The sequence below is a fragment of the Propithecus coquereli genome, unplaced genomic scaffold, assembly GCF_000956105.1.
Source record: "Propithecus coquereli isolate 6110/MARCELLA unplaced genomic scaffold, Pcoq_1.0 Scaffold55, whole genome shotgun sequence".
NCBI classification, from domain to species: domain Eukaryota; kingdom Metazoa; phylum Chordata; class Mammalia; order Primates; family Indriidae; genus Propithecus; species Propithecus coquereli.
The window spans coordinates 6,085,200-6,097,363 of record NW_012151396.1 but is presented as its reverse complement, the minus strand read 5'-3'; the positions used below and the strand labels follow the sequence as shown (position 1 = coordinate 6,097,363).

General features: G+C 43.9%; 2 protein-coding genes across 2 annotated transcripts in view; one reads left to right on the top strand and one right to left on the bottom strand.

The window, feature by feature from the left end:
• Positions 1 to 1,191: 1,191 nt before the first annotated feature.
• TIMM21 (translocase of inner mitochondrial membrane 21 homolog (yeast)) lies at positions 1,192 to 9,805 on the bottom strand. The gene is made up of 6 exons (XM_012657583.1): positions 9,184 to 9,805; positions 4,395 to 4,457; positions 4,198 to 4,295; positions 1,854 to 1,927; positions 1,662 to 1,767; positions 1,192 to 1,562 (listed from the first exon to the last, which is right to left on the bottom strand). The coding sequence occupies exons 1-6, from the start codon at positions 9,488 to 9,490 to the stop codon at positions 1,458 to 1,460; spliced, it is 753 nt and encodes a 250-aa protein (XP_012513037.1). The 5' UTR covers positions 9,491 to 9,805; the 3' UTR covers positions 1,192 to 1,457.
• Positions 9,806 to 10,422: 617 nt separating this feature from the next.
• Positions 10,423 to 12,164, top strand: part of FBXO15 (F-box protein 15) — a 45,374-nt gene continuing 43,632 nt past the window's right edge. The window contains exon 1 of the mRNA XM_012657585.1: positions 10,423 to 10,561. Coding sequence (XP_012513039.1) covers positions 10,425 to 10,561 — 137 coding nt within the window. The 5' untranslated portion in view covers positions 10,423 to 10,424. The remainder of the gene's footprint in view (positions 10,562 to 12,164) is intronic.

The following is a 12,164-nucleotide window of genomic DNA, read 5'->3' as shown; positions in this document are numbered from 1 at the left end:
TGCGCCCACAGTGGACACAAACGTGGAAACAGCAGGCCTTCCAGGCCTGAATGGCAGCACTGCTGTTACCTGGCCCATTCAGACTTCCAGCACGGAGGATGCGGGTGAAGTTTTACCTGTTCTGCCATCAGCTATACGGTGGATAATTTTTAGAAAATTTTATTATTGTTCCCTTAGACATATGACTCCCTAAAATTTTCTATGGATTCAATGGAGAGACCAAACAAAACCCCAAGAGGGTTTTCCATGGACCTTGATGAAATGGGGCTAAGTTTTATGTGTTAAAGAAAAGGGTAACATTAGCTTGAATATTTCTGAATAAGAGCAGGAAGTGTGGATTTGTCTACTAGATATAAGCATTTACTATGAAGCTGTACACTAAGTAGATCTAAATGCTTTTAATTTTCACTATAAAAACACTTAGAACAAGCAGTTAAACCAAAAAAATTAGCTAAATAAGCAGGGAGATAAACTCAACAGGGCAGACTGCTTGGTGGTCTTTTTTGCCTGATATTCTAAAATTTCAAGAACAAATCAGAAATTCCTCTATGGACAGTTCTGAGGGAGAAGGAAGAAACACTTTATACGGGGCCTCACACACGCTCAAATGCCTCTCGGTTATTCCCGAGTCTTTTGGCGGTGTGAGGCGCCAGTGCACGTTCTCACGGCTGCCTTCTAGGGTGCAGGCGCTTGTCCCTTTCACCTCATTCCCATCCTAACAAACCACACGACAGGGAGGCTTGATGAGGCCAGACACCCGCACAGGCCCACACACCTGGTAGAAAAGGCGTGGGGAGAGCCCAGGTCCACCCGACTGTACAGTGTATGCTTTTCCCACTATGTACGATGACCTCGGTTCACACAGGGGGCAACAGGAGCTAGATTCCTAAAAACCATACTATGTACACGCCCTTTCCGTGGTGATGGAAGGACGCATTCGCCATCCGGTTCACTACGGTTCCCAAATCCTCTTCACATGCTCATCTCAAGTCGGATTCCAAAGTACATGGAGGGAAGCGGCTTCTGATACCTTTTTGTTAGTTTTAATTTTATTCTGCAGGATTTACACAGTTATGTAATATAAAAAGCATAAAATACTAAAATCTATTTTATTTACATGATGTAAAATTTTCAGTAACAAAAATTTCTCATCATGAAAGATGAGAAATTTTCAGTAACAAAAATTTCTCATCATGAAAGATGATATTAAACAGAGCAGAAATATCATGATTGAAATTCAATGAGATAACATAGGGCATATTTTATTTCCATATTTTTTCACAAGAAAATCTCTAGTTTGTCTACATGCAACAAATACTCGATTACATTCACTTTTATAAGCTATATACTCCTTCCTATCTTATTCTTTTGAACAGATTCCGGAAGGGAGCCGTGAAGATCGGAGTAGCGAACTGGCGCCATTCCACATCCATCAGGAAACAGCGTGCTTGCTTCTTTTAGTTTTCTTGGAACCGATTATCTTCAATGACAATAGTTCTTCTAGGGTAGGATTCAACTTCTACAAATATGTATCGAAAATCACATTCGCCACTTTCTGGGTTCTGCAAAAATGTGGTATTTCCAGGTGTTACTTTCCTTACCAGCGCATAAGCGACGCCGCGCCCAGAACCGCCCGCTCCCACGCCCCGCGATTCCCGCACCTCTTTCACTTCCACGTGCACCGTTCCCTGCTTCCCGGGCTCCGAGCCCTCGATGTAGAACTTCACGCGCGTGTGTTTCAGCCCGTCTTTCACATATTCAATAAAACTGTCGAGAAATGAATGAACATAAGTCTAAGTTCCTTTCATTTAAGAACGACCCTGAGCTTCCTGAGTGCAGGGCGCCTGCGGTACCTGACGTGCTGTCTCCGGCCTCGCCTGGTCACCTCCCCGTAGCCTTTAACGGGCTCACCGAAGATGCTGATCACCTGCACAACAAAGGCGGGGCTTTACGTCATGTTACTTTTCTAAGCTTCCTAAGGAAATATTTTCTGACAAAGTTATTTGTTACAGGATAAAAAAAAATCAGTAAGCCTGGGACCCTTTCAAAAATGCAGATTCTAATGGTGAGAAAACAGACAAACAAAAAGAAAAATTATGCAAAAACCATCCCATAATTTGAACCAATAATTTCATTCACAGAGATTAAAACAGGCAACTTTATGTGACTTGTAGTTTCAGAACAATGTAGGCTGAAGTGAAGCTGTTCCCACTTCCCTTACAAAAAACAAAATAAACACAATGTTCAAATATTTCACTACTGACACCTTATGGTTTGAAGGTAAAATGAACATTTTTAGTAAAATTTAATTGGATCTAATACTGTTAATAAAAGCTACAAGATCAAAATGACTTTTTAAGTCACTAAAAACAGTGAGAAAAAAACAGGCCATCATGACATTTAAAATAAACCAGAGCTATGGGTGTGAAGCAATTATTTCCAATGGAAAAATTCATATGATGTAGAAATGTAGTTTTCATTTAATTTAAAATGCAAATACCGTGGAACTCTCTCTAAAAAATATAGATTTGACATCAGACTAAACAAATTTGATTCTTAACTCTACAAAATTTTTCTTTTTTGTAGCTTCAGTATCACATTTTCCAGGATAAATAAAAAGTAATAATATTTAAGATGACAGGTATTTCAGAACTGTGTAGTTGAAACAATGAAACAAATGTCCAGATATACTTTAATAAACAAATCAATATCAGAACATTAGGATTTTCTATTTTTCAAGCAGGCACTGTACCAGCAAAGAGAAGGCCCTTAACAAATGTTGACAAAATTGTTTAATTATTATTTATGGAGCATTTTAGGCAGCAAATTAAGTTATAACTTTAAATATCTGTTTATTCTATGCAATTTTGTTTTGTTCAAAATGCTGAAAAATCTATGAAAGGCTAAGTTTATGAATAACACAGCAACTCTTTCCAGAAAGGCATCCTAACATCCAATTATTATAGGTTGCCACCCATGTGTCTTTTTGTAGTCTGTAACGAGTGATTTTTTTTTTTTCCCCCAGATATAATTTGGATTCCCAATGGCTATACTGGGAACCTTCCTTATTTCCCTAATGATTTTCAACTCACTCAGGGATACGTTTCCCTCCCTCCCTCCTTCTCCATGGTTACCAGACTTCCCAGAGTCCAATTTAGAGAAATCAGTGGATTTAAAAAGAAAGATGCCAGAGACCGTTAGCTTCTGAGGTTTCCACACAATTAGAGAAATGAACGGAGCACTCGGAGCCGGTGCCCCAGGAAAACCAGTGCAGGGTTTCCGCACTGACGCGATCTCTGGGTTCGCATCCTTCCGCTTGCCTGGGACTCTGTATTCTTTGTTTCTTTGACGTTACTGCTTGGTCTGGGTGAAGAATAGCCCTAATATTTATGACGGTGTCATTACCTTCCAATGTGCAAGAATTAGGATTCAATGAGTGATATTTTCAATGCTGACACTTCCCACCCAGGGAGTAAGAAATCTGGCACTTCACAGGCCACACTGCCTGGCGATCTGTGACTGGAAAGGCACTGTCTAGACCCTTCCTTCTAGACAGTGTCCTTCAAAGAACTGAGGCAGCTTTTCCACGTCTGCTTCTCCAAAGAATGGCTGAGGCAGGTTGTGCTTAAGCACGTAACATTTGGAATCAGAAAAACTTGGATTCAGGTCCTGGCTCTCCCATTTACCAGCTCAGCGGTGGTGGTGAAGTTACTTAATCTCTTTAAGTATCAGTTTCCCCTTCTGCAAACTGGAGATAACGTCGTACCTGACACATGATTTCTGTGAGGCTTAATAAAGATGATGCGCTGAGACACTCATTGCTTGGCATATGATACGCTTTTGTGAAGTGTTAACAATTACTAGTATGACCATGAGGCCATGAATCAGGTTTTTTAAAAGACTAGAAACTTATCACATGAGTGTGATATTTTGGTTTATTCTAAGCATTTAGTATCTATGAAAAACCAGTAAAAATGACTCTCATAGGAAAACATTCCTACACTGACGTCTGGGTGCTCTTAATCAAAGTGTTTCAAGAACAAAGACGTAATCACATCGTCACAACCTAACCCTGACGCGTTACCACATGAATTTCATGGGTTTCATAACTCAAGTGCTGGAATTCTGCCCACTTCCTCCTCCCCAGCATTTTCTCCCTATCGTCAGAGTCCATGTAACTCGATCTCGAGAACTCACCTCGGGATGTGTTCTGCATTTTTCTAAGGCTTTCCCATATATCTTATTAGGACTGAAGGAAGAAAAGAGTTCTTTGAAAATTGTGTAAAACAAGCCACCTGAAATCACAGAAAAAGAAGATGAAGCAAAGCAAAAGCAGCATGAAAAGGGAAGTTAAAAAGCTATTTGGGGGTGTTATACTTGCTGTTTTTTGCAACCTGTAATGCCGATTCCAATAAGCACCACTATTAAATAGGTAACATCTCTTCCCGCTTCTTTCACTGCAAAGAGAAAACACCAGTTGGTTACACGCAGCAGCTACTAGCAGGCAAGCTGCTGCTTCCGCGTCTCTCGCAGGTGAGGCACAGACTGAGGGCAAGGCGCGGTCTGTGCGTTCCGGAGCAGCTGTTCTAAAACCTCCCCGTGCATCAGATCCGCTCAGAGCAGGGCTGGGGAGTCTATATTTTAATTTAATTCAATATTATACTTCTAATACTGCCTTAATTTCTAGAATGAGGAAATCCTTTTAGCAAGTGATCCAGTCCCTCCAGTGAACACAACGGCCGCAGACAAGGCAGCACCAGACGCAGGTCTGCCGTTCACAGATGAATAGTGTTGGCTTCGTCAACCAAAGGGACAAGGGACCAAAGGGACAAAAACAGCGGCCAATTCTTAATGGTAACTTTCCCAAATACCATCCCCCACCCTGGCACTGACTAAGGGCATACAATAAACACAGAATTGAATTCAGAACAAGAATTTGGTTGGCCAGAAAGATTTATGAATCAAACAAACTGAGAAAATGGAGAACCTGTACAGAGACCGTACACTATTTGTCACACTAATAAAAGACATATATATGGATTAAATAGGAGTTCTGAGAGCTAAAGAAATTTAACCAAGACATTGTTATGGCCGGCAGTGGTGGCTCATGCCTATAATCCCAGTACTTTGGGAGAATGTGGCGGGAGGATCGCTTGAGGCCAGGAGTTCGAGACCACAATTTGAAAATTGTGTAAAACAAGCCACAACAGGGCAATAGCGATACTCTGTCTCTACAAAAAATAGAAAAATTAGCCGGGTGTGATGGTATGTGCCTGTGGGCCCAGATACTTGGGAGGCTGGGGCAGGAGGATTGCTTGAGCCCAGGAGTTTGAGGCTGCGGTGAGCTATGATGTCACCACTGCACTCTACCTTGGGCAACAGAGCGAGACTCTGTCTCAAAAAAAAAAAAAAAAGACATTGTTATGGGACAGAGTACTTGTATAAGTATAGCTATATACATGTATACGTATCTTCATATGTCTGCCAAGAGCTATAACATTTTGATTATGCTACCTTAACACTGAAATGACAGCTATGTTTTTTTTCTGATGCTGAAAAAAATGGATCATCTCCTGGTATTATATTTATAATTTGTTCACCATATTAGAAACCCCAAGTTCTCAAATATAAATTTTTTTTAGAAAAACAAAATTTAACACAGATGATTGTTTTTCCCACGTTTTCCTTTTGTATAATAAGCTTCTATTACTTTGATAAAACAACACTTGTTAGCATAGCACAATCCTTCAAGTTGTCAGTACAGGTTCCTACATTAGAAGATGTGATTCAAATAATAATTCAAATTGCATCTACCAAAATCTGTGTAATTCATGGAATTGATTCAAATAATTGTCACCACAAATCCAATCTTCTTACCAAGGTCCAGGAGTTGAGGCCTAAGTGACATTTCATTCTATTCTCTATTAATGTCACAAAATACACTTCAATAAATATTAACTTTTAGCTATGTGCCAATCCCAAATAGCCACATCTGTCCCTATTACAAACCAGGTCATTGTCCCCAATACCCTAGATTCTCGGTTGTGCCTCCCAACACATTCCTTCCCACCTTGCTGAGGGTATCTGACAGGTCTCTTCTATTTATTTTACCACAAACAGACACTGTGTATCTACTATGTGTAAAGCCCTGTGCTGAGTATTATCCATATTCTACACATTTTTAAAATTTCTGTTTAAGTGTTACTTGATAGCCATCTCCCACGGAAGCTGCTCATTGCCTACCTTTCTCTTCTTCACTGTTGCAGACCTAATACCTTCATGCCATTTGCTCCTGCAATTCTCTACCCTCCTGTAGTGGGGGCTGTTCTTCGGTGTGCTGTGGGTGCTCCCCGCTGGGGAAGCGTGGGTGGCTGACAGTTCTTCTAGGGCATTCCTGCATCCGAAGAGAGCCTCCTCAGCTAGGTCGGGGTTTCCTGAGATGAGGGTAACTAATCACCAATGAAGGCGAAGTGTGAAAGGCAGGAGCCCCCTGCATGGCATGACAAGAGGCTCATCTGTTGCACCCAGAGGGCAGAAAACACAGAGGGTCAGGCTCAGGGCTTAAGAGCAGCAGAGAGGTTGGCATTTCAAGTCCATCAGGGCTCCTAGGGCCCTGAGGGGAAGGAAAGGGAACCTGAAGCTTGGCATGGGGACAAGCAGGTCAATGCTCTCAAAAATCGTGAATCCCGGATTCTACTGAATGCCCTGGGCCTGAACAAGTGGCTCATTCCTCCTGCTAAAGGTCAGTGCTTCCACCTTCTTGACAATTGGGGGGCAGGGGTAGGGTTCTGCCTTGCAAGACACGAGCACCCCTCAGAAGGCCTCTGCCTCCCCTCCTGGCCAAGTTACCACGTACCTGGGCAGAAGGAACAACACAAACACTACTCTGAAGGAAGGAGCCGGAGGCCCACCAGCAGGAGCTGGGAGAGCATACACACGACTGTCTCTCTAGGGTGGTTGAGTCAAGGGCACAGAATGCAAAACCAACTGAGCAAGAGTTGATCAGCTCGTCAGCATGGGGACCCTGGCTGGCTAGTTTTGTTTTTGGAGGTTTGGGGCCGTTGTTGTTCCCGTTTAGGGGAGTTAAAATTGCCGGAAGGGGGCAACTTTTGGGGGAAGTTTTTCCCGGGTCAGAGGGTGGGCGTGCTGGAGGAGACATAAGATACTGTGACATTAAGTAATTAAAAATCTAAGCTGTTGGAACTCGAAATTACTTTGAGCCTCAAAAGAATGTGATTATGGGGCCTGAGACAGGTGGCACGCAGCTGTAACTTTTTTCTCTGATTATAGGCTGACCTCGTTCCTTACCTGCATTGTTTTTAAAATGTTGTAAATGACTAAAGTGCCCAGGGAAGACCCCTTCCCTCTACACAGCTGATCTTCAGTATAGGTTAACCTCCCTTTTACTTTTCTCAAAGACTTTATGCTGCTATCACACTGTATTACGATGGAATGTTACATATACTCTAGGAAATGAAAACAAGCTGTAAGTCATAAACCAGCCTCGTACAGAAAATGTTATAATCCTACTAACCTTGTTTTCTGCCTATATAAGCCAGAACTTTAACTTTGGGACATGGACACCATTTCTCTGGAGTCTGTCTCCCAAATGGACATTCCCAGCTTTTTGCTTGAATAAACTCTTTAAAACTGGATTCTGATCCTTTCAGTTATTTCAGGTTGATAATATAAAGCCTGAAAACCCACCAGCTGCCTACGTTCCTATGTTCCATGGGAGGGCCTGAAGGATACTGTTTACCAAAGCTGTAAAAAAGCCATAGTTACATCGTTGCAGAGCAGGATTCCCTGACAACGAACGAATCCTGAGATAGAGACAAGGTCGTGGTGTTTAACCATCAGAGGCCAAGGTGGGTGTGGCTGTCATAATGAACGACAAGGCTAGAGTGGCAGCCAGGGGTGCCCTGCACAGAGCAACAGATGGTTACTAGAACTCGGTGTTCCCAAAAGCAAGACTGGTGGGCAGCTGACAAGGATATTATTCAATAATATATTCAAGAGAAATTAATACTGTACGATCAGGAGGCTGAAGGCAGCTGCCCTAATGCAAAGTCCTGGCCATTGCCCCAGTTTCTGTACCAGAACCACTTTTCAGACCTGGAACCCATTTACTGAAGGAAAAGCCAGCTCCCTCTGAGGGACTTAAGCAGGTGTGTAGGATTCCCCTGGTCCTTCACCAAAGGGACTTACAGTTACCAATGTGGACACAGAGTCTGTGTTGACGGTACCCGAGGATCTAGAGTCATTGTGGGGCTTTGCTGCATATGGGGCCATGTAATAGAGTCTAGCTAGAAGAAGTTTACAGCTGGGTCCAAGGACTCATAGTCATTTCCCTTATTTCCAAATGTATAAATGAAAAGCTGTTCCTTCATGCTAAACTGCTATTATAAATGAAAAACTAGATATTTGTAACATATTCAGATTACAAAACTATTGGCAGGATATGATTCTTTTGTTAAAAATTATTAAAAAGCATGTACATCAAAATGACATAAACCAAAATATTAACAATGGTCATCTTTGTGTGGTATAATGTGGTTGTCTGAATTGCTTTGTCTCCTTTTACCTTTCTCTACAAATTAGTTAAATGAAGAAATAAACAATAAAAAAATTAAACTTAAAATACCTGTGAAAACGTCTCTGACTTTCTCTGACAAAATTCAGTCCCCCATCCTCCCTATTTTATATGTTCTTTCTATTACTGTAGGTAACATCTGAGGGCAAGTGATGTTTTGGACATCTTTAATTCTGTCGTCTATACAATCTATGTATCTGAGGTTAACAGTAGTTACTCAACGGATGTGTTTATTGAGTTGAACTACATAAAGTTTTCTTATTGATTGTGGCTGAATAACCTTTCTCTTTTGTATTTATACTATCCAATTACTCTTTATCATATGTACCGGAACTAATAGAAATTGAGAATTTCCTAGACATGATGTAACAGTTATATCGAATTCAAGATCAACTTTCAAATCTGAGTTCAAATTTGTGAAGAAAATTGTAGGTCTATATTCTCTGTTTCTAAACTGTTTAAAGAGTTCCACCTTTTAATTTGTATGAATTGTTTTCCCATTTTTAGCAGCAAGCGTGGTCTAATAGGACATTGGCAGCTCTCACCACGTTTGTTGGAAGACTGATCATTACGTAAGTATTCCTTTTTACCTTTCTGTGACGTTGAGACAGCAGTTTCCCCTCTCTGACTTCTTTGCACAGACACTTGTTTGCTGCTATCCTCCTTTGCTTTCCAGGGCCTTGGTCCCTGAGTCCAGATGTTTTTCTGAGTGACTCCAAGAATACATCTAGGTTGCATCGTTTTCTTCTGCTCTTGAAGCCCCCATCTCAAACTGGACTCAGTCTTCAAGCAAGCCTTGTTAAGCACAAAGTATGGCAAAAACAGTCGCCTTCCTGAGGACCTGTGCAGCTTCTCCGTATACTGTATAGCTCGGAAAAAAGTACAAGTCATGTTCATAGAAAACTGTTCAACTTAGGGACGATGTCAACTACAACCAGCAAAGCTTCGCAATCACACTACACACTCAGCCGGACACGTTCACGAGTCTATACATTCACATTACGTGGTGTGTTAGGCAAAAATGTTAGCGTACATTAAGATGAAAAGTCTCCTCAGAGAAGCTGATGTCTACCTTCCCTTCTGTCCTCTTCCCACTTAAACTAAAACGCTCTGAGTACCTTCTATGCTGACATTCACATTCTCCCCGCCATGCCTTCGCAAAGTACCCTGGGAACCCTTGAGGAGGCCTGGGAATAGTAGTTTGATGACCTCGCTCCTGACTGAGTTGTCGCACTGGGGAAAGCACAAGGGCCTACACTTCCTACAATGCAAGGCGACGGCCCCACAGCTCCCAGACGCCTCAGCGCGGGCTGCCTGGGCATGCGCCGCAAGACCTTGGCGCAGCAGGAAGGCGGGGCGGGGCTCCTGCGTGGTTCAAGGAGAACTTGCAAAAATCAAAATAGCAGTTACAAACTGCATGTTTTCGTGGCCCTTCTGGAGAGTAGTGTGCAAACTGAGAAATTCTCCGTCTGAATGTGGCTTTGCCATTCTTTATGGGCAAATGATCATTTTTACGGTTCAGGTCTCCAGACAACCAGACAATAAAGAGCCAGCAAGTGGAGATGAGCGAGGTCTCCGCCAAGGAGGCGAGACTGCCCTAATCTCCACGCGGCGGACTTGCCGTCTGGTGTCCTTGGCTTTCTCGGCGAAAGAAGCCGGGACCCGGAAGTTTCTAGAATGCCGTTCCAGATACTGTTAGGGCGGCGGTGTCTGCGGCGGGCCGCCCTACAGCACGCGCACGCGCACAGCTGGCCGCGCGCCTGCGCACGCGCGCCGAGACGGGACGCGCCACATTTCAGTCGCCGCTCTCGGGGCTGCCCGCCTGGTCTCCATGGCGACCGGACGCGGTCGGATCCTGCAGCAGCACTGGTACCGCCTCCAGGCGCTGCGCTGTTCTCTCCGCGGCGGCGGCGCGGGGCGAGCGAGCGTGGGCCAGGCCGTGGGGCGCGCCGGGGCCTCCGGGTTCAGGTGACGGTCGCGGGACTACGGGTGGGGTCCGCCACGCGGGGAAGCCCCTCACCGCCCCCGCCCGCCGCTCTTTCCCGGGTGTTTCTTGTTGGTCCAGCTCTGGCACGGGGCTCGCGGCTCTTTTCGACGCGGGAAGGGGCTGGCAGAACGAGCAGAGGAAACACTTTCAATCTGGAAACGTCGGGTTCCACAGGTTGTGACACAAGTGAAGTGGTTTCTCAAGGAAATACTTTCTCCTCAGGCGCTCAACTGGTGGGCGCTGTGGGAACGTGGGGAGCCCTGTACCCGCGCCGGCGCCTCAGGGGGCCGGGATGCGCCGCACGTGCGAGGACAGGTGCGGACCCGCGGGCCGAACCTTCCCGAAGTTCACCGGGGCTGCCCTCAGTGCTACTGAATAGTGTCCTCGCTCCTCTGTACCCAGGAATCGCCTTTCGTCTTTTAGGGTCTTAGGGAGCAGAATCTACTCATCAAAACCTTATAGATTTTCTCTCCCGCTCACGAATCGTGGACACACCATCCCTAAGCAGACACCCCTGGCAGGCAGGTTGGTCGGGGCGTCTCCTCCTGGGCAGCACTTTGGATGTCAAGGCCAAGTTGCCTTCTAGACGGCCACACCTTGGTCCTCACCTTCTGATCCTATCCTGCCTTCCTGTCTAAATGCAGCAGCCTGTGGTCTTTTTGTTCTGGTGCCTCAGGAGGTTCGCTCTCGCTCTCTTCCATTGCCCTTGGGGTTCCCTGGAACTGAAGAGTGGACCTCTGCTACAGCGAGAGGCAATTTCGAGAATATGAGAAAGGAGCAGGGAACAGAAGTAGCTTCAGTTTAACTCAGAGAAGTGAAAGGATCCAGTGTTCCCGAAGTTTCAACGTGCTATAATGGTACCTTATTAAATCCCTTTTATTTTATCATAGGGAGTTCCTAGCCCTGTACTCATCACTGCAGTTACTTTGCCGAGTGAAGGGGTCATGCTAAGAATAGTTTACATTCTTGAAAACTTGTCTTTTTGCTCATAAGCCTTCTTGGTTTATAGATATAGAAAGAAAGTCATGCACATTTTGCCTTCTAATAACCCAAATGTCTATGTTTAAGCATTACGAAAGGATTCAGTTACTTACTAGTTCAACTATTTAAGTTTTGGTTTTTTCCCCCTGACTCTCTAGGAATGCCCCATGTCCTCCGTAGCTCTCCATTGCTCCACTTACCCTGGTTTGGGAAGCACAGCCCTTTTCCTTAGTGCCATAATAGTAATGCTAGACATACCACAAGCCTTGTGACAATGCCTGCAAAAATTCTATTATGTAGGAGAGAAAGCAGAAATTTGAATAGGAAACTTGAACTTTTAATCAATTTGCCACTAGTACTAAAATTAGTCTTTATATAGTGCTCTGTTAGGGGGAAGCCGAATGCTTTTTATATGATGAATATTTTATTCCTTTGTAAGTTGAGTGAACTTCCTGGTGGGTTGATGTAATTAGAGTGACTGTCATTATGCCTGAAATGGGAACCTGAATCTCAGCCTGTGATTTGGACATGTCTACAGTCTTTTGGTGAGGGAAAGTCAGCTGCTAAGAATAGAATGATTGACCATGTTCTAAGCAGGTGGTT

What these genes read in the sequence shown, in the direction of transcription:
- TIMM21 (XM_012657583.1), bottom strand. Translation starts at nt 9,490, where the DNA reads ATGAACATGACTTGTACTTTTTTCCGAGCTATACAGTATACGGAGAAG. An exon ending in TATTGGAATCGGCATTACAG is followed by an intron (nt 4,296 to 4,394) that starts GTTGCAAAAAAC and finishes CTGTGATTTCAG; the next exon opens with GTGGCTTGTTTTACACAATT. An exon ending in TGCACGTGGAAGTGAAAGAG is followed by an intron (nt 1,563 to 1,661) that starts GTGCGGGAATCG and finishes ACATTTTTGCAG; the next exon opens with AACCCAGAAAGTGGCGAATG.